At 38.7% G+C, this 23,555-nt stretch overlaps 1 protein-coding gene across 1 annotated transcript in view; it reads right to left on the bottom strand.

The window, feature by feature from the left end:
• Positions 1–23,555, bottom strand: part of MALRD1 (MAM and LDL receptor class A domain containing 1) — an 838,152-nt gene that overhangs the window by 138,645 nt on the left and 675,952 nt on the right. The window contains exons 37-38 of the mRNA XM_044228594.1: positions 15,010–15,273; positions 4,612–4,737 (exon numbers count right to left, since the gene is read on the bottom strand). Coding sequence (XP_044084529.1) covers positions 4,612–4,737; positions 15,010–15,273 — 390 coding nt within the window. The remainder of the gene's footprint in view (positions 1–4,611; positions 4,738–15,009; positions 15,274–23,555) is intronic.

The raw sequence follows: 23,555 nt of genomic DNA, 5'->3' as shown, positions 1-23,555 counted from the left end.
AAAAAATAATGAATACTGTTTTTCTGAAAATAAATAAATTGAAAAAAAAAAAAAAAACTCTGCCTATTAGTGGAGCCTCACAGCTTGAACCTGTGCTACTTAAGGGTCATCTGTAGTTCCAATCTTGCCTTCCCTCCTCCTCCCTCTTTAATTACAGCAAGGGAGTGTGGCACTAAAGATGGGGGTACAGCTACACCCCTCAGGCTCTCAGGCATGCTCAGCTGAACACAACAGATGTGAAATTTCCTTCCTAAACCAGAAATGAGCTGGTTTGACTAAAAACAGCCCACCAGCATGATAAAGCATAAATAGCTAGAAACCTTTCAGATAAACCATTTTATGGTTATGTTTGGTCTTAAGTACAATTTCAGTCTTCCTCACATAAGGGCTTTGTTTTTATAAGGAAAAAAAAAACCATAGAGTGTCTGATATTACATAGAACATCAAAATACACATAGCTGCACATTTTTCCCCCCTGGGATTATTAGTATTTACCATGATTGCTGAGAGTAAAACATAGGCTTGCTTTACATCAAAATAAAGCTGTGGAAATTTAAATATGCATTTTATTACGCTGGATAATGGAGCACGGTGGAAAGGAGGCACTGGCCAGAGCAAGGAGTTAAACTCGGTGTAAGAGAGACTGTTTGTAGATGACCTCCACAAGTTTTTTATCCATAAGAATGGAAAGACACAGTACAACATATTTTCACCTTTACTTTACTCAAAACAGCTTAAAGTAGGGAAGAGCTGAAATGGGCAGGGAGGGGTCTATGACTAGTTAGCAATGAAGAGATTAAACTATTAAACTCCCAGGATATAAGCAGCTCTCAAATGTCAAGTCGGGGTCTATGGGGGTGATAGGAGAACCTCAGGCTCCTTAGCCACATCAGTGTCTCGCCGCCTTGCACCCTCCTGAATTGGTTATTATGACCATGTATCTGGAGGCCAGTACGATTCAGCTGGAGGCCGAGGAAGTGAGAGCTCTTGTACCGGTGGGCTGCTGAGAAGACTAATAGTCACGTGAGTCCTGGTTCTCCCTCACTGACCCCCGCCCAGTTAATGGGTTGTGTAACTTTGGACTAAGCGGTTAAATCTACGCTTTCTCATGTTTAAAGTGCGAATTATATCTATCACCTTGCCTTCTAGGGCTGCTGAGAAGATAAAATGAAAGGTATTTGTAACATTTCTATACGAGTGAGTTAGGTATGCAAATAATTGTTCTCAGCCAGCTCTCTGTATTTGGGGATTGTTTAAACTGCCCATGAAACCTAATTTCTATTTCTATGACCAATGCTCTCTCCAGCGTTTCCTTTCCTTCTCCCCTGTACCATTATGAGCACCACTACCACTATCATTTACTGAAGACCTGATCTGTGTCGAGACTGTCTTAAGAGTTTTACTGGCATTACCTCATTTAATCCTCATAGCATTATGTGCTATATTCATAGAGATCCTTTTTCACAGAGAAGGAAACTGGTTAATAATATAATTTGCTCAAGTCAATAGCAAAGGAGCAACAGATACTGAACTAAACTCCAGTCCTCTAACACCTAAAGTCTATTGGTTTAAAAATGTCAAATGATCTGTTATTCAGGTCAGAATTTCTGTATAACCCCTTGCTGTTCTTGATATTATGATCATCAACTTCTTTGAATGGTACAGTATTTATGCACTGTCATGGATTAGATATACACCTGCCAATAACTTGCCTGTAGTTTCAGGAACTATAAGGGTCTAAGAATCTTCCAGAAAACCAAATGGCTTGGTGCAGTAAACCAAATACCCAGTGGGCACAGATTGTTCTCTTTATCTTGAAATCCCAGCACAAGGACTGCAGGGAAGATTAACTATGGCTTAGCAATCTGGCATAGCTCTGCTCTATAGTGCTTTGGTTTGGTGCATGCTTCGAGAAAAAATGTTCTTGTTGGAAAGAAGAGTAGCTCTAACGGAAGGTCTTCATTGAAAATAGAGCCAAGGGAGGTGGAGGGGGATGGGAGAAAGAGGTGACGGGATGAAGCACACACTCATCAAAGCGAGCACGGAGTGAGGCACAACCGTGATGAATCACTGTATTGTACACCTGACGCTGATAGAACACTACATGTTGAGACCACTGGAATTAAAGTTTTAAAAAAACTTAATAAAAATAAAACCTTCTGAAATATTACTAGGCATTACTATTATTATCATTAAACATATTAAATTGTTGGGGCGCCTGGGTGGCTCAGTGGGTTAAGTCGTTGCCTTCGGCTCAGGTCATGATCTCAGGGTCGTGGGATCGAGTCCCGCATCAGGCTCTCTGCTCAGCAAGGAGCCTGCTTCCTCCTCTCTCTCTGCCTGCCTCTCTGCCTACTTGTGATCTCTCTCTGTCAAATAAATAAATAAAATCTTAAAAAAAAAAAAAACATATTAAATTGTATTCCTAACATCCCATCCTAAAACTTCATTTTTTTTTCAAGGATTTTATTTATTTATTTATTTGAGAGTGAGAATGAGCACACATGGTGGGAGAAGGGAGGGGCGGAGGGTGAGGGAGAAGCATATTCCCTACTGGGCAAGGAAGCCTGGTGCAGAGCTTGATCCCGGGACCCCCAGGTCATGACCTGAGTTGAAGCCAGATGCTTAACTGACTGAGCCACCCAGGCATCCCTACAACTCTAAATTTTTGATGCCTTTTCCTTATTCTACTTCAAAGGATGATTATCATAATTATCGTATCACCTTAACATAACTTTCATTACCCTCCACCACGACAGATGACTGGAAAAAACTCCCAATTTAAATTAAGCCAGACACATTCTGTTCAATAACCTTCTGCTGCATAAGCAACCAAAACTTGAAAATAATATGCCTTTCTCACATAACTTGGGAACACACGGCCTTTTCGAAATATACTTAACCTGCAACACTTCCATAGGGCCTGAGGTCAATGTTCGCGCTAATGACTTAAACCTCAGGTGAGGGGAGACCAGATGCTCACCGCCTGCTGTGGGTGAGCACAGGGACATTCCTGGATGCTGTCAGGTTCGGGCTCATGAAGTCTAGGAAATGCTACCCCAAAGGGAGATGATGTTTGGAAAGAAAGAGGAAGCTGTCACGGGCATTGACACCTCTTCGTGTGGATTAAGCCGAGACACATTCTTAAACACAGAAGCATTGACTACATCGTATCTGTTTGACAAACTAAAAAGCACAGAAAATATAGAGAACAAAAAAATATAATGTGAATTTTATTTCTGAAAGCTGTTTCACGAGTTCTTTATATTACTGTAAGCCAGCAGCTGGGGCAGTGTGATGTGTCAATGAACGGTGAATGAATTGCTGAATGGCTCAACTAAACGGGGCGACCAGAATGTGCTCTCTGCTACTACCTCCACGTCATCAGGATGAATGATAAAAGTAAAATACCTAAAGTCAGACAATAACCCATCACATGTTATGGTTTGTTCTCACTGAGGACTATCCTGAACAAAAATCTCACCTTTATGCAAATAAATTTGGGTGCTGGATATCAGTGCTTTCTTTGTCTTAATAGTTTCAAAGACTGAAACGATCTTGTTTATATTTTTCTTACTCTGGAAAGAAAGTGAAAGCATTTCCTTTGGGTATCAGTCTGATGTATAAGCATGCCTGGTACAGAAATAATGGCAGAGACCGTTCATCTTTGCATATTTTATGGAACCAGATTTGCTCGCTTCTTGATTTCCTTTTGTACTCATAAAATTCAGTGCTCTGTGAGTATTCATTTCAGCAGCATAAAAAATAAGACTTTCTTGCACTGTGATCTGATTATAATTATCATGCTTTTGTCACTTATAATAGTCTGCGCTCTTGAAAGATACAAAGAGTATATTCTCACCTAGTTTTGATATTAAATATCTCCAATTTATTTAGAATATATGATTGAATATATCTTTTATTATGACTTTGTATTTTCGTTGTGAGAGATTTATATTGCCCCTACTTATCTATTATTTCATATATCTCCTGCATGAAATAAAAGTTCAATTACTCAGGAGAGATGTTAGCAATGGACTATAATAAATTTAGAGAATTTTAAAGCAGTTCTGATAAAAGTATAATCACAAACATACATTATCAGTTCTGATAAATATTGCAGGGTCAGGAGAGAGGAATTTTTAAAAGTCAGTCTAAAGCTTAATAAACTGACTTTTAAACATGACTAGATCATGCAAATAGAGAAGTGGGAAAATTATAATTAAAAAATTAATAACATGTTAGATTGTTTCCTTATTTTAGAAACCAAGAAATTTGCATCAAAGAGATTATCAAATACTAAGAACTTTAAGTTTTATTAACTTAAAATTTAGTGTTTGATTTCTCTTCATTGGGGAACATTCATTTATATAGAATAAGCATGAGTTCATTATATATTTATATATATTATATATGTTATATATTACATTATATATTTATAAGCATTTTATATGTTAATGTTAATATTCTTCCTGACCTAAACCAATAATAGAAATCCAATTATTCCATACTTGGAAATTATTTAGAATTTCAAGTTTTGTTATTTTTATCATCTACAGGGTTAAGTTACTGGCTTATATGGTAAAGAATATGTTAATGGAAATAGAGTACCTGTGCAGCTGGACTCGTCAAGCTGGAAATCCACGCAGTCGACCAAACCATCACAGCGCTTGTGAACTGGGACACAGCTGTTAGAGGAAGTGCAGGTCAACGTACCATCAGAACAGCTCTCGTTGGCTGTGGGGAATAATCATCATTTTTTAAAAAATGAATTTCTTCTAATGAAATAGTAAGACAGTTTATTATACCATCCCTCATCTTTCTGGTCTTATATTTGAATTATGTATTATAGTTCTTTTTGATTTTTCAAAAAGAAGTTTGTTGACAGAATCGTTTCCCAGCTGCACACTAGGTACTGTTATACAGGCACGTATGTATAAAATCTACTGTGTATACTATGTCGTTGGAATGGATTTTAGACTTAACTTTTATGTCCAAGTAGAGCTCTCTGTTCCTCTGCTGCTCCCCTAATGTCCCTGCCATTATGCTCATTTGCAATGACAGCAACCATTACTTGAATGTTCATCAATTTCCACACGGTTGTAAATCCCTGGTGGTCACTGGGTACATGATGTAGGTCACAGCAGCTCAATGTCAGATGACTCTGTGTCTTCCTGGCGTGGTGCATTTTACTAATTCCAGAGTCTCTTGTCAGCCTGACTTCAAGAGACAAGCCCAAGTCTTGCTCATAGGATGAGTTGTTTCAGAAAAATGACTTTACCGATGCTAACCAAGGGCACTGATACTTCCGCGGCAATCTAGTCCTGACAAGTACTTGACTTCCCCCAGATGTTACAGTTAGTTCTGAAACTGTATTTTTGTCTTCCTGCCCCTCATTCTTTTGTCTCATCAGGGCTATAATTTCCTGTAAAGCGATAAAATGTTGAGGCTCTTTTTACAAGTTAGCGCTGAAGAAGAACACTCCATGCCAGACTGTCATTAGACATCTCTCATCTTGTATTTGCTTGAGAACCTGGAATCATGCCTGATCTCTCCTCTCTGGTTCTACTCCAGTTTTGCCCCATGCTGAAATCTATCATGTCTCTAAGCCTTTCTTTGTGATAACTCTTCCATCTAGCTTTGCTGTGTTTGGAATAGAGGGAATGTTGAAACACGGACCCATGGCATCATCTCATCAGGAATCCTGGATGGATTTCAAAAGCATGAAATTATAACAATATTGATTATGCTGATTTTCTATGCTTAATCCTTTGAGTCTAGGGTCCCTCAGAGATAAATGGAGGGCAAGGCTTTGTGGTGCTTAACCCAAGTTCAGCAAGAATGGTTCTGCTTTTCTCTGACTTCCCTAATGGTGTCACATACAATACCTTATTTGAACACTTTAATCCAAGCCCGCTGCTAGAATTTTTTAAAGAAGGATTGACCTGGGAAGTTACTTCTACTAGGATAGAGACAAGTTCAAGTTTCTCAAGCTAAATTGGTATTTTAGAAGACTCAGGAATAAATGTACCCATGAGTGGGTCTTACACAAATTTTGCCAATATTATCATGATTTTTTTCTTTTCTTTAAGTATATTTATGGATGGTGAGGTGCCTGGGTGGCTCAGTACATTAAGCGTCTGCCTTCGGCTCAGGTCATGATCCCAAGATCCTGGGATTGAGTCCCGCACCGGGCTTCCTGCTCAGTGGGGAGTCTGCTTCTCCTCTCCCCCTCCCCCTGCTTGTGTTCCTCTCTCGCTATGTCTATCTCTGTCAAATAAATAAATAAAATCTTTTTTAAAAAAAGTATATTTATGGGTTGGAATTGTTTATCATACAGTTTGACAGCTACCTATCAAAATTAATTTTCAAGTTACACACAAGATGTTTTTAAGAGTGTGTCTGTCCATTGATTAAAAATCCTAGCTCTGAAAATTAAAGCGATGCTTTTCATTGAGTAATCCTGGGGTGCTAGAACTTCAATTCCCACCAGTAAATATTAAAGAGCTGTCCCTCCACATAAGAGTCTATGCTTAGCACTCCAACTGGAGAGTGCAGGGAAACACTTTTCAGAAAGAGTGACAAGAAAACAAACAGAAAGAGTGACCAGAACATATGTAACAATAAAAGCAAAATGCCAATATGAAACCAGTTAAGAGTCCAAAATAATAACATAAAGAAATGCCATAAGGACAGACTTAATTGCGAAAGCATCGGTACAGATCAGTATTATAAAAATGAGAGTTTCCTTCAGTGCACAAAAGTCTGTAAGGACTGAAAGAGTAGAGTCTCGAGATGTTTTAAATTTTCATGTTTCTAGTAAAAAGCCATTTAGCAGAGTGGGAACAAAATTGTAAGTGGGGAATCAATAGGTTTGATATTAGAACAGTGAGTAAGGCAGTTTGCCTTTCACTGGGGGGGTGTGTGTGTAAGGAGGTAGTGCAGACAAACTGAAAAACCACCCAAAACCATACTGTACAAATGCCCAATGTCTCAGAAGAGATGATCTTTAAGGTTTTGCAAAAGGTTAAATAATTTTAAGATCTACATTGACAAGATAAATGATACTGCAAAGCAAGTAAACTAGGAAACAGAATAATCTTCCAACTCTTCTAAGATGAAGAGGTGTTTGTAAAAAATGAATATGTATGTACACACATGCACTATATATTCGTGTGTGTGTGTGTTTGTGTACACATTTTTGTCATCATCGTTTTGCATTGCAAGGGGCTGAGAGATCATATAAGATGACAGTTTTTAGGGGTTTTTAATTTTTTTTTTTAAGATTTATTTATTTGAGGGGCACCGGGGTGGCTCAGTGGGTTAAAGCCTCTGCCTTCGGCTCAGGTCATGATCCCAGGGTCCTGGGATCGAGCCCCACATCAGGCTCTCTGCTCAGCAGGGAGCCTGCTTCCTCCTCTCTCTCTGCCTGCCTCTCAGCCTACTTGTGATCTCTGTTTGTCAAATAAATAAATAAATAAATAAATAAATAAATAAAATCTTTAAAAAAAAATATTTATTTATTTGAGAGAGAGAACACAAATGGGAGGGGCAGAGTGAGGGAGAGAGAATCACAGGCTGACTACATTCTGAGCAGAGAGGCCGATATGGGGCTTGCTCTTATGACCCTGAGATCACAACCTGAGCTGAAACGAAGTCTTAGATGCTTAACCAATTGAGCCCCCCAGGCACCCTAACAGTTTTAATGTTTTAGATAATATAGTATGTTGAAATTTGTATACAAATCTCATAGATAATACTCATCTACTGTTGAAGCATTATTTCAGACACTTCTACTCTTGAAAATACTCATCTACTCCAACCATATCCCCTAAAGCAATTTCCAGTGTGAGTGATAGCTTATTTTCAAATTGACTATACAGTGAAGAGCTCTAACCTGTAAGGGCTATAAATCCTCTCAGCTTTGGCCCAAGTAGTATTGAAACACATAAAAAATATGCAACAAAATAAATGGTTTCAATGTACAAAAAGTCTTACTTTTCCCTTCTTGAGAAAGTTTAAATTAAGAAAGTTTAAATTTAAATTAAAATTAGGTGTTTTATGAAATTTAAAACTAAATTCTTAGTTTCTATGGCATTTAAAATAGTATAATATTAAAGTTAATAGATATATATCAATTTCCTTTTAAAAATAGGTGGCAAATAAATTATGAATAGCAAATAGTATTTACTGAAACCCACACAGCAAAGTACATTGTACTGAATATAGGAAAAGTTATCAAACCATTACTTTCTTTTTCTCCTTCATTATTATTACAGATATGACAAAGAAAAATTTCAAAAATACTCCAAGTAATCTACATATAAAATTTATAGGAAACTCAGATTTTATAATTTCCCTGGATAATATCTACATTCACCATATTCAAACATTATGGTTTAATGTCTACAGAAACATCTATTTCAATCTGTCATCCTAGAGTTTGACACTCTTTCTTACCAAAATAAGCCAAGTAACACAGAACATTCTGTGACTTTTAGCTCCTTCACTAGGTATTAGAGATATATTAAACAGAAGCAATTCATGAAGGGTTCACTAGAGTTACTTTCCTAAAGCAAAATTCCCTTTATAAATTATTTTTGCTGCATACAAACATACATAAAAGTAAAGTACATGTGTCTAGGGATGTGTATACATTTACTATTACGAAGAAAACTCATGCATGCTGCTCAGCACTTCTGAGAGCAAAGTGACCACGCTCTTGCTCCGAGAATAAAGGCTATCAGCCTTTCAAGGCATGCCTGTACCTAGCACAGGCAGGATGGGTATTTACTCTATCCTTAAACTAAAACCAACTACTACTCTTACTGAAGTATCTGGGCAGTTTAAGAAATTTTTATAAAACTACAAAAACAATGTAATGGGAAAAGAATAATAACTTATTATGTGTATTACACAATTGACTGTATTCATCCAATTCTTCAATATCTCTGGAAAACAGACAATCACATTATTTTAATGTTGAATAAGCTGGGGAACACTGTGGTAAGAAGCTGTCAAATGCAGAGAGATGATCTTCCTACTCTCACTGAGAAGCACCTGAGGATGCTGTGATCGCAGCGAATATATTTAAAGGCGAGTAATAAAAATATTGATGATAAAGGTTGGTCCGCAGATCTGAGCAGCATGACCCATCTAAATCTTCCAAGGGTCAATCAACTTCATAAGATATGTTGACTAGTATGGGAGTATAAAGTTAGGAAGTCGGTAGATTACCCACTTTCCTATCTTTTTCACAGTCACATCCATCACTGACAGCTTCCATGGGCCTCTCCTGGAACTTGCTGCATCTTCTCTCTCTGCTCGGTTCCAGGAGGCTGAACTATAAAGAACATATCCACATGCTTCTTGGTCCTCTAGCTTTTCCTTGAACAATGGAACTACCTGAACAATGGGTGGCGATGGTATGATGGGGGAGGAAGGATTCTTCAAGACCCAGTCCCTGCTTACCTCTCCAGACTTATTTCTACATTTCTGACCACAAATTCCACTCCAGTTATACAAAATTTGCTTCAGGCAAACAACTTTTTCTCTATTTCCAGACCATTCTTTAGTGGAATCAAGCACCTCGCTTCACTTGCCTAATGACTACTATCTTTCTAAATTTGCCCCTGAATCACTTTTCTTATTAAAATTTACAGATTCCCTAGCACCACTGTTAGAAAGTACCCTACACAGTCAATAACACTGTGTTTATCTGTCACAGAACTTTTCACATTTTATTCTTGACTATCACCTTCAGTAACATATAATGTATCTACAACCTGAGTTGATCTAATACCATATCCATCTATCAATGCCCATATAATATATGGCATAGACTACATTCTTAATCCGAGTTTGTGAATGAAGAAATGACTGAATTTTTTAAAAATTACCATTCTAAATCAGTAGGTAAACCCAGAAAAACAAACAAACAAAAAAACTAGTATGTCTTTAATCTTTTGGTAAACTGTCATCATTAGGTATTTTTATCCTATAAATTTGCCCTAGCACTTTTTCCGCTAGTTTATTTTCATACAGTTTTCCTTAGAGACTCACAACTTAATCAAATATATCAGAGATGGATAGAAGCGATACTCTCATGATACCAGTCGATTCCTAGCATGGGCTTATTTCCCTTCAGGAGCAGAATTTCCTGTGACTCCATCATCAAACACCAAGTTTCCAGAGAGTGTCTCAAAATATAAGGATACTGTACTTTCCTAAGCTCCTATTTAAATAGCATTCGTATTTGAAATCAAGTATCATATGACTCTATTGAACTTACTAAGATTTCTTTCAACCGAATTACATTAGAGCCCTGATGGGAATAGGGATAAATTATTTGGCAGGCTTTCTCTTCTTTATTCACTTCCATTTGTTTACCTTCCTCTAAGAAAATGTTATAGGACTTGACAAGCTGGCTTTATTACAGAAAGAATATACGTGTAGGAAATAACATGGAAATGGAAAACCAATCTCTAAGCCTGAACTAGGAAACGAAGTTCACTTATTTATGACTAAAACCTTTAAACATCCAAATGCTGTCTCCCCTTTCTTGCATTCATCTTACTCCTTTTCTGGCAGTTATAATTACCGATGCCCACTCTAAATAAGACACTGAAATAGCCTTATATTTCTTTCAGTGTCCCCTCTTACATTCCAAGATGTTTTTTACTACTTAAAAAGTTTTTTACTACTTAAAAAAGAAAAGTGGTCATTAACAGGTAGTTAATAACAGTGATAACAGCGCTATCACTGCAACCTATGCCAAATATAGAATACAGTATAATATAACACCAATAATTAAATGAGATGATAGTGGTGCTTTGACTCACAATGCTTTTGTGCTCACCTTGATGACTGGTGTAATTACTTCTTTTTTTTTTTTTAAGATTTTATTTATTTATTTGACAGGGAGAGATCACAAGTAGACAGAGAGGCAGAGAGATGGGGAAGCAGGCTCCCTGCTGAGCAGAAAGCCCGATGCGGGGCTCAATCCCAGGACCCTGAGATCATCACCTGAGCCAAAGGTAGAGGCTTTAACCCACTGAGCCACCCACGCGCCCCGGTGTAATTACTTCTTAACCAACACTCTCCCTTCCTTATACGAATAGGTTAGTTATAATGAAAGTAGAAGGTGCTGAATGCCAGGCTAAGGATTGTCCATATATTCTCTCAGATCCTCATAGCTCTAAAAGGCAATATTATGTGGATGCTAAGGCTGGTTCTAATAACTTTCCCAAGCCTGAACATGTAGTAAGTGATAAGGAGGATATTCAAACCCATGTCCTTAGGATTTACCATTCCATGAACTCTTATTGACATATCTACCCAGGTAGTTGGTCTAGGTCCAACCTCTACCTACATATATTCATTAAAATGAGTATTTGCCTATAGCCCTTTGCTTGAGCCAGCTTCATAAATACTTACATTGGGAAGAAAGTTTACCTACATGTCCTCGATCCATTTCCAAAACATTTGTTAAAATGGTAATAAGTCCCAGATACAACTGCATCAAAAAATATCTAAAAATTAATTTAACAAAGGAGGTGAAAAATCTGTATGCTGAAAATTGTAAAGATGTAAAATCTGTGTGCTGAAAACTGTAAGATGTTGATGAAAGAAACTGAAAACACCACAAATGGAAAGATGTATCATGCTCATGGATTGGAAGAATTAATACTGCTAAAAGCTCCAAAATATTTGAAGCAATCTACAGATTCAATACAATCCCCATCAAAATACCCATAGTATCGTCCACAAAACTAGAACAAATAATTCTAAAATTTGTAGGAACCACAAAAGACTCCAAATAGCCAAAATCATGAGAAAGAACAAAGCTGGGAGCATCACAATCCTAAATTTCAAACTATAATAAAAAGCTATAGTAGTCAAAGTAGTATAGCACCAACAGAAATCACACACACAGATTAATGGAATAGAACAGAGCTCAGAAATAAGCATGCACATAAGGTGATTATGTCCCTTCATGACAAGGGAGACAAGAGTACACACTGGGGAAAAGACAGTCTCTTCGCTTAATGGTGCTGAAAAACTGGATGGCTACAGGCAAAGGGGTAAGTCCGGGGCATTTATGCCATATACACACATAAAGTCAAAATGGATTAAGGACCTAAATGTAAGATCTGAAACCATACAATTAAAAAACCATACAATTAAAAGAAAACATTTTGGACATTGGCCTTATTTTTCTGGATTTGTCTCCCCAGGCAAGGGAAACAAAAGTGAAAATTATCCATTTAGAGTACATGAAACTAAAAAACTTTTACACAAAGAAACTACCAGCAAAACAAAAAAACAAAACAAAACAAAACAAAAAACAAAAACAACAACAAAACCCTACTACATGGGAAAAGGTATTTGTAAATGATGTACATGATAAGAGCTTATTATCCAAAACAAACAACTGCACACACACTCACCCACACACACGTAATCTAATTAAAAATGGGAAGAGAGGGACACCTGAGTGGCTCAGTGGGTTAAAGCCTCTGCTTTAGGCTCAGTTCATGATCCCAGTGTCCTGGGATTGATCCCCACATCTGGCTCTCTGCTCATCAGGGAGCCTGCTTCCCCCACTCTCTCTGCCTGCCTCTCTGCCTACTTATGATCTCTGTCTGTCAAATAAATAAATAAAATATTTTTAAAAAAACGGGCAGAGGACCTGAAGAGACATTTTTTTTCAAAGAAGACATCCAGATGGCCAACAGAAACATAAAAATTTGCTCAACATCATTCATCATCAGGGAAATACAAATCAAAACTACAAAGAGATATCACCTCACACTTGTAAGAATGGCTAGTGTCAAAGACAGGAAGTGACAAGTGTTGTTAAGCATGTAGAGAAAAAGGAAAACTTGTGTACTATTGGTAAGAATGTAAAATGGTGCAGCCATGATAAAAACAAAACAAAAATAAACAATAAAAACAAGAAATACTATAGCGGTTCCTCAAAAAAATTAAAAACAGAACTACCCAGATGATCTAGAAATTCCACATCTGAGTATTTGTACAAAGAAAACAAAACACTAATTCAAAAAGATACATGCCCTCCTATGTTTATTGCCTTATTTATAATATCCAAGATATGGAAATCAAGCATCCATCAATATATGAATGGATAAAGAAGATGTGATACACACACACAAACACACATACACATTCACATACATACACACACAATGGAATATTATATAGCCAAAAAAAGAGAATGAAATCCTACCACTTGTGACAGTATAAATGGATGGAGAGGGTATTATGCTGAGTGAGTTAAGTCAGACAAAGAAGGACATGTACCATATGTTTTCACTCCTATGCGTAATCTTAAAAACAAGCAAAAACTGAAACAGAATCACAACACAAGAGAACAAACTGGTGGCTGCCAGAGGGGAGAGGGGTTGTGGGGTGAACAAAATCATTCAAGGGGATTAAGAGGAACAAACTTCCAGTTATAAAATAAATAAGTCATGGGGATGAAAAGTACAGCATAAGAAATGTAGTCCATAATACTGTAACAATTTTGCATGGTGGTACAGGGTAATAGCAACAACAAAAAAGCTAAAAAATACATAGGCGCATTCTCCACATGAATGACTCAGATGTAAATAAAAAAGGAAATCAGGTACATTTAACAGAGATTAGTGTGACTACAAACAGTATGTTTCCAGAAATGCTAAGTAAACCCAGCAAAAGGAAAGAGTAAAACCAAAAGACAACTGACAGAATGGGAGAAGATATTTGCAAATGACCTATCAGATAAAAGGCTAGTATCCAAAAATCAAAAATCTATAAAGAACTTAAACTCAACACCCAAAGAACAAATACTCCAATCAAGAAATGGGCAGAAGACATAACAGACATTTCTGCAAAGAAGACATCCAAATGGCCAACAGACACATGAAATAGTGCTTATATGGCATTATTCATCAATTCATCTGTCGATGGACATCTGGGCCCTTTCCATAGTTTAGCTACTGTGGACAACAGCCATATTGACTGTCTACTGTGGACATCACTTGGCATCAGGGAAATACAAATCAAAACCACAGTGAGATACTATCTCATACCAGTCGGAATGGCTAAAATTAACAAGTCAGGAAATGACAGATGTTGGCAAGGATGCCAAGAAAGGGGAACCCTCCTACACTCTTCAAGGGAACGCAAGCTGGTGCAGCTACTCTGGAATACAGAATGGAGGCTCCTCAAAAAGTTGAAAATAGAGCTAGCCTGCGACCCAGCAATTGCACTACTGGGTATTTACCCCGAAGATACAAATGTAGTGATCCGAAGGGGCACGTGTACATGAATGTTTATAGTAGCAATGTCCACAATAGCCAAAATCTGGAAAGAGTCCAGATGCCCACTAACAGATATATGGATAAAGAAGATGTGGTATCTATCTATCTATATGATGAAATAGTATGCAGCCATCAAAAATGAACTCTTGCTATTTGCAACAACATGGATGGAACCAGAGGGTATTATGCTAAGTCAAAGAAGTCAACCAGAGAAAGGCAATTATCATATGATCTCACTGATTTGAGGAATTTGAGAAACAGACAGAGGGTCATAGGGGAAGAGAGGAAAAAATGAACTAAGACCGAACAACAGAGAAAGACAAACCATATAAGACTCTTAATCTCAGGAAACCAAGGGTTGCTGGAGGGAAGGGGGTTTTCGGGGGATGGAGTAACTGGGTGATGGACACTGGGGAGGGTATGTGTTGTGGTGAGTGCTGGGTGCTATGCAAGACTGAATGATTCACAGACCTATACCCCTGGAACAAATAATACATTATAAGTTAATTTAAAAAATGCTAAACAAGGCCTACATGTTTTGTTTAGCAACATAATACAGGCAACTATGTTACTGATGAGAAAATCACGGTAAGACTCTAGAGAACCTTGTTTCAACTGTCCAGCTCTTTATAATTTTCAAACTGGCTTTCTTCCCTGGCACACTGAGTTAGTGAAAATAACTCACAGCAGCCGGATTCATCCTCATTAAAGTGACAGTCGGGCACTCCATCGCATAGCAGGAGGGATGGGATACACTCGTCGCTCGAGCACTGGAATTCCATTTCACCACAGCGCTGAGGAGCGGGGCTGAGAGAACAATCCATTTCGTCGGAGCCATCTCTGCAATCTTCCTGACCGTTACATTTCCCCGAGAGAGGGACACACTGGAGTGTGTAGATACAAGAAAACTGATTGGCTTCACAGGCTGGTGGCCGGGGTGCCACAGGACCTAAACAGAAAGCAAGTCATTTCCGTATTAGGAGAATTATTGCTCTGTCCATTGTTGAAACATTATAGGATACATTTATTCCTGGGTAAAAATGAAAAATTATGGTAATTTAAGTAAATTAATCTTCAATTAGGAATGATAGGAGCTCTACAAAACATCCAAGTGCTATTAGAGAAGATGTCTCTTCTTAACCTCAGAAACGACATTCTTAAAAAAAAAAAAAAAAAAAAACTTTCAAATTAAAGAAGAAATATTGGTTCATTGGTCTTAAATTTGACCACTAAATCAGATTTTCCCCGAGAGTAAAGATATTTTATGCAGTCAGGTAAGCATTTTGGGAAGCTGCATTCACAATTTTCAAATTTTGTGAAGGGAATTGTCATTCTACCAGTAGGAAATTAATAAACATTCTGTGGTTCCACTTGGGAAATTTGGCTCCTGAGACCCTGGTTAGGATGGGGTCACAGAAGCAGACCTCTGCCATGGCTCTATCACACTCTTCTCTGCCCCTGGGTCTTGATGACAGCTCAAAGGTCACATGCTATCATATGTAAAGTGCCAACAAAGTCATACTGGATGGCAAGATACCGCACTAGCAGGCATCCTGAAGATAATGCGGTTCAAACCCAAACCGACTTCTTTTACAAATGAGGACCCAGAAGTCCATAAATTTTAAGGGCCCAAAGAAATAATACTAGTTTAATAAATTATTAGCACATGAAACTATTCTGCAGAAATGGTTAAAATCAGCTCTCAGTCAAAACCTAAAGCATGAAAAAAGACTGTTGACTTGTTGCAATTTCCAGAGATCAGAAATACATGCGAATATATCTACGTGCACTAATTTGCTGGAACATTACTAATAGAATGGTCCTTATACTTTGTACTGTCTCTCTGACAGTAGTTGATGGGCGACTCATCTCTCTTGTATATCAAGAGAGAAAAAAAATACATAATAGTGGGGACCAGTTCAGGAATAGTTTTGTATTCTTTACATCTTAAAACAACTTTTACTCATAAATTATTTAAATTATATGTAAAATTATATATTATATCTTATATCATATATGATATAAAAATTACATAATTATATGTGATATAGATTACATATTATATGTAATATATGTGAGATTATGTAAGAATGGTAATTAATTATATAATTATATAAGAATAATTTGTTTTATGCATTAAGATGTTGATGTGACTTATTAAGAAAAAAAAAAACCAGAATCTGACACTTCCTCTTCCCCCTGATTCTCTCACTAGAGGTAATATATCTGGGATCTATTTAGACTCAAATTCTGTGGGGAAAGCCACATATCTGAGGGAACCTTCCATGGAAACCAGCATACTGAACTGGAGGCTCTGCTACCTTGTTCTTATTAGCGACTGACAGGTGAGAGCAGCATAGAGAGTTATACGCTCCCACGTATATGTGGGATCAGGAACACGACAAGGATGTCCACTCTTGCCCCTGTTGTTCAACATAGTACTAGAAGCCCTAGCAATAGCAATCAGAAAACAAAAAGAAATAAAAGGTATTCAAACTGGCCAGGAAGAAGTTAAACTTTCTCTCTTTGCAGATGACATGATACTTTATATGGAAAACCCAAAAGACTCCACACCTAAACTACTAGAACTCATACAGCAATTCAGTAATATGGCAGGATACAAAATCAATGTACAGAAATCAGTTGCTTTCTTATACACTAAAAATGACAATATAGAAAGGGAAATTCCAGCTACTAGAGTACCAAGAACCATAAGACACCTGGAAATAAACCTAACCAAAGAGGTAAAGAATCTGTCCACAAGAAACTACGCAACACTTATAGAAGAAATTGAAGAAGACACGAAAAGATGGAAGACCATTCCATGCTCATGGATCAGAAGAATACACATTGTTAAAATGTCTATACTGCCTAGAGCCATCTATACTTTCAGTGCCATCCCAATCAAAATTCCACTGACATTTTTCAAAGAGCTGGAACAAACAATCCTATAATTTGTATGGAAACAGAAGAGACCCCGCATTGCTAATGAAATGTTGAAAAAGAAAAACAAAACATCATGTTGCCTGAATTCAAGCTTGACTACAAAGCTGTGATCACTAAGACAGCATGGTACCGGCACAAAAACAGACACAGAGACCAGTGGAACAGAGTAGAGAACCCAGATATGGACCCTCAACTCTATGGTCAAATAATCTTTGACAAAGAAGGAAAAAAAAAACACAGTGGGAAAAAGTCTCTTCAATAAGTGGTGCTGGGAAAATTGGACAGCTATGTGTAGAAGAATGAAACCCGACCATTCTCTTACACCGTACACAAAGATAAACTTGAAATGGATACAAGACCTCAATGTGATGGAGGAATCTATCAAAATCCTAGAGGAAAATATAGGCAGTAAACTCTTCGACATCGGCCACTTCTTTCAAGATATGTCTCCAAAGGCAAAGAAAACAAAAGCGAAAATTTATTTTGGGGACATCATCAAGATAAAAAGCTTCTGCACAGCAAAGGAAACAGTCAATAAAACAGAAAGGCAACCCACAGAATGGGAGAAGATATTCACAAATGGCACTACAGACAAAGGGCTGATATCCAAGGTCTATAAAGAACTCCTCAAACAACACACACAAAACAGATAATCATGTCAAAAAATAGGCAGAAAATATGAACAGACACTTCTCCAAAGAAGACACACAAATGGGTAACAGACACATGAAAAAATATTCATCATCATTAGCCATCAGGGAGATTCAAATCAAAACCACAATGAGATACCACCTTATACCAGGCAGAATGGCCAAAATTAACAAGACAGTAAACAACAAGTGTTGGAGAGGATGTGAAGAAAGGGGAACCCTCTTACACTATTGGTGGGAATGCAAGTTGATGCAGCCACTTTGGAAAACAGTGTGGAGATTACTTAAGAAATTAAAAATAGAGCTTTTTTATGACCCTGCAATTGCACTACTGGGTATTTACCGCAAAGATACAGATGTAGTGAAAAGAAGGGCCATCTGTACCCAATGTTCATAGCAGCAATGGCCACAGTCGCCAGACTGTGGAAAGAACCAAGATGCCCTTCAATGGACGAATAGATAAGGAAGATGTGGTCCATATATACAATGGAATATTATGCCTCCATCAGGAAGGATGAATACCTTTTTGTAGCCGCATGGATGGGACTGGAGGAGATTATGCTGAGTGAAATAAGTCAAGCAGAGAGTCATTATCGTATGGTTTCACTTACTTGTGGAGCATAAGGAATAACACAGAAGACACTGGGGGATGGAGAGGAGAAGGGAGTTGAGGGAAATTGGAGGGGGAGACAAACCACGAGAGACTATGGACTCTGAGAAACAAACTGAGGGTTTTGAAAGGGAGGGGAGTGGGAGGTTGGGTGAGCCTGGTGGTGGGTATTATGGGGGGCACATATTGCGTGGAGCACTGGGTATGCTACATAAACAATGAATTCTGGAACACTGAAAAGAAATAAAATAAAATGAAAAAAATATATATGTGATATAATTATAATTACATAATTATATATCAGATGTAGATTATATATTATATATAATATATGTGAGATTATGTAAGAATTTAATTAATTATATAATATATATAAGAATGATTTGTTTTATGCATTAGGATGGTGATGTGAATTTATTAAAAAAAAAAACAAAAACAAAATCTGACACTTCCTCTTCCCCCTGATTCACTCACTAGTGGCAATATATCTGGGATCTATTTAGACTCAAACTCTGTGGGGAAAGCCATATATCTGAGGGAACCTTCCATGGAAACCAGCATACTGAACTGGCGACCCTGCTACCTTGTTCTTACGTAATGACTGACAGGTCAGAGCAGACAGGTCAGGCAGAGAGAATTGTATGCTCCCACGAGTACATCAGAAACTCGAATTTAGAAAAAAAATTGGATTTAAGTTTTTATATCTTTACACACACACATACACACTCACACACCCATTAGATTAATCTCACATTTAAGGAAAGGCAGACATTCTTAATTTTTTTCTAAAATATTTTATGCATTGAAATTTTATCTTTATGAACTGAAAAAAAAACATGAAGGAATTAATTTTCCATATTCCAAGACAGGAACAAATTCCTTATACTTCTCTCCTGTTCAGAAGTGGGTGTGTGTGTTCCTTTACATTTTTCTTTACATTGGATACACAAATATAAAATAATCTCTTTCACTGGGAGACAGCGAGTCCATTATTTCAGAATTCTTTACAGGAAAAGGTATACAGAACTCACTCATTCTAGGTCCTTCTTTACAAGGAAGTTGGTGGACTTGCGCTAGCTTTTGTGGACTCTGTCTCGGGCAGCCCAGGTTCCTCGACCAAGATCAAGGCGTTCTACCCCATAGGTGTCGGGAGGTTTTCAGACAGCTCACAGCTGAGTCCGGCCCCGGGGACTTCCCTCCAGGGAACAGCTCCATTCGCTGACGGGTGCACCGGGCATAAAATGGCCCGGGACCTGTGCCTCAGTGAGGGACATCTCTGAAAGGGCCAGTGCAGTTCCAGAGCCCGGTGACATGGGCTGAGACCCCTACCGCACCTGCCTCGTCCCCTACCATCCCTCTGCCCAGTCCCACTCCCTTGGCTTCACGGGGCTTGCCGCTGCGAGGATTTCTAGTCAGCTTTCTGCATAGGAATCTGTGCCTTGGGGTCCACTTCCCTGGGAACCTGACCCAAGATACTCTCTAACCACCAAAATGTATCTTGTTTTTAACCGAATTCCTCTGAATCACTTCTTAAATTTTCCACTCAAGTATTTCTGATGCAAGAGGAACACGAACTTGCATCTCTAGGGGAGTCTAAATGGGCTCTTAGCCAGAAGCAGTTCTCCACACGCTCAGCATTTCTCTTAAGTCTCTTGTTTTATCTAATGAAAATTCTCTATTCTACTACAGAATACATCCGTGCTTTTTTCTAATATAAAAAACTTCCTCCAGGTATTCAAGTGAAACGAGTACTCTGGGAAGACGAGGCAAATTTATCTTCTGAATTCAACGCGTTCTGCCGCAAAAATCCCTTCGAGACGTTAAGAAAGTGTTCCTAAAATTTTAATAAATGGATTTATTCGTGGGTGTCACCCGTGGAGTCAGCTAATCATTAGAGGTGATATCTTTGTCATACAGTCCTGTAAAAAAGGAACAGTATTAATTGTTCTTTTTTATAACCAGAATATTCTCAGCATCATCTTAAACACAGATTACTGAATAAAAAAAAAAGTCAATCTGAAAAGGCTAAGTATTGCCAGATTCTAACTGTATGATATTCTGGAAAATGCAAAACTGTGGAGACAGAAAAATGCTCAGTGGTGGCCAGGGGTTGGGGGAAGAAGAGATAAATGAGTGGCGCGTAGGGGACTTTAGAGCGGAGAAATTCTTCTGTACGACACTGTAACAGTGGCTACGTGTCATGCCACAGACTGAATGTTTGTGTCCCCCTGCCCCAGTTTCACACCCTGGAATGTGATGAAATCTGGAGGTGGGGCCTTCGAGAGGTGATTAGCTCATGAGGGTAGAGCCCCCACGGAGATCAAAATAACTTTTGGTCCCTCCACCTTGTGAGCACACAGCAAGAAAGCATCGTCGAAGAGAAAGCAGCGACAATATACCTCAATCTGTATGCTAGCCTGTAACTCATATTTGATGTTCTGCTTCTGAAATTTCTACGTTCTAGTTTCTCCAGATCCCTTCTGAAATTCAACCTTTAAAGTACACAATGCTTTCAGGGCACCGGGGTGGCTCAGTCGGGTAAGTGTTCAACGTCTGATTTTTAGCTCAGGTCATGATCTCAGGGTTGTGGGACTGAGCTCTGTGTGGGGCTCCGCACTCGGCGCTGGGTCTGCTTGTCCCTCTTGCTCTGCTCCCCCCACCATGTGCACTCTCTGTTTCTCTCCAATCAATCAATCAATCAATCAAATCTTAATAAAAAGTAAATACACAATATGATGAAAAATATAGAGTACACAGGCCAAGCACACTGATCCATTACTTACCAGGCCCAGTGAGCCACTTAGGCAGGTTGTTTAAAACCAGGTCAACTAAAGAGCAAGGCCAGGGGCGCCTGGGTCGCTCAATGGGTTAAGCCTCTGCTTTCGGCTCAGGTCATGATCTCAGGGTCCTGGGATCGAGCCCCGCATCAGGCTCTCTGCTCAGCACGGAGCCTGCCTCTCTGTCTACTTGTGATCTTTCTGTCAAATAAATAAATAAAATCTTTTAAAAAAAATAAAATAAAGTGCGAGGCCAGTGAACACACAAGGGGACAAGTGCCAGATCGGTCCCAAGCCTAGCACGCTCTGTTGTAAATGTGTGTTGCTGTTCACTGCATAACAACTTGGCCAGAGCAGAACAAAGGCCTCCGCCAGGAAGGTGAGCTAAAATAGCACATTCAAGGCTCACAGTGTCCTTTCCATATATCCTGAAGGGCTCCCTCAGCATAGAGAAAGTGAAAGAAAGGAGAGAGAGAGAAGGTTGCACATATGGTGGAGACTGTGACAGGGAGAGACAGGAGCAGGAAAAAAGACACTTCAGGAGAATGGTGGACTCCTTTTAACAATAAGATTCGCGGTTAAACTTAAAGGTACTTTTTGTTAAGTCACCATCCCTCAGGCTGTATCTGATGGGAGGTATTGGGTGGACCGGAGGTTGGGGCAGGAGGAAGCCAGAGGCTGGTGGGCAAGCCTGGTGCACACGCGCGCGCGCGCACACACACACACACACACACACACACACACCCCTGGTGCACTTGTGCATGCTTACACGCATAAACACCCACTATCTCCTATTAGCCGTAGGGGAAAGTGTCTCAAATGAATTCCAAGTCTAACGGGTGCTGAGATCACTAATGAGGTGTATCTCCTGCTGCAGTCTGCAACTGATTTACTCCCTGTATGTTAAGGCCGACGCAAGGCTGTCCCAACAGTAAAGCTACGCTCCCGCGCTTCCTCCCGCCAAGGATGATTCCTCCAAGGGGAGACGAAGTCGGCGGTGGGGGAAGTACAGCCGGCATCACCGAGTGTGCTGAAGTCACTGCCCTCCTGTCTGTGCTGCATGAGGAGAGCGGGAAGCACATGGGCATTCACTTTGGTGTGTTTCAGCAGAAAACAGGTTGAGACATGCTGCTTTAGAGTATAGGGGATTTGTATGGCCGTTTGTTTTGACAAGAGTGGTTCTGAAACCAGCAAAAAATCCCACCATGGAAGCTATTCTAGCGCCATCAAGAAAGGGCAGGTGCATCACTGCGACCGCCTACTTGCCACGTCTCTGCCCAGTTTTTGCTCAGAGTGGTCATTTCACATGGAGTCTGGACAATCCAAGCCAGAGGTGGAGAAGTTTTGACCTTTGCTTGAAAATACAGTGACATCTTAATGTCCAAGGGAGCACAAGTGAAGTGTGGGCTCAATATTTCTTAAATGGATGAATAATAAGGGAATGGTTTATAATAGTAGTTTTACTTTCCTTGATAATACACAGTGAAATGACCAAAATGGATAAAATAACGAATGCACTGACTAAATGACTATGTCCATTGATTTAATTAGCCATGAAACAGGGTAGACCAGAAAAATAGAAACCAAGAGGTTCTCTCAAAAATAACCTTCCAATGTATTTTATAAATCTATAATTTAGCAACTAAAGCTATCATACATTCGTATGGACACTATGGGTTTTTACCAATTGCTTCAGAAGGTTTATGGGATTTTTACATTAAGGACTTTGACAGACCACGCTCTCTATATGAATAAATCTGCCCTTTTAGTTTTACAATAAATCTCAGGATACGGTAGAAAAAACAAAAACAAAACACCTGGGATAAAAGGGAACTGACACTCTTAACTAACATTCATATTCCCAGTAACTAAGACATTCTTCCGAACACCACAGTCTGCTTCATTCTATGCTCTACACGCAGTTATAATTCCTGATATTTGGGGCTATTTCTTTTGTCCTACAGGATGTTGGTCACTCAGTTTGGGAAGCAATTGAAATATCTTTCTCATACCAATAAAAACTACCTTATACTGATGATTTACAGTGAAACACAGTGAAACATTCTTATGATTTTCATATAAATTCAATAAGAGCCGAGAGTCCCAAGGATAATCAGATGGATTTTTATCTTTATGATTAATATGCTTAGTGAAGGCAAAATTGATTGCCTGTTTTGGAAGGAAAAAAATATGCACAAGGAAGTTCAGTTTTAAAGAGCAGGAAGTAAGTTGTTGCCAAATATTGCCA

Source organism: Neovison vison, chromosome 12, assembly GCF_020171115.1.
Source record: "Neovison vison isolate M4711 chromosome 12, ASM_NN_V1, whole genome shotgun sequence".
In the NCBI taxonomy this organism is placed as follows: domain Eukaryota; kingdom Metazoa; phylum Chordata; class Mammalia; order Carnivora; family Mustelidae; genus Neogale; species Neogale vison.
The sequence above is the reverse complement of the archived record's forward strand: the minus strand, read 5'-3'. Positions and strand labels throughout refer to the sequence as shown.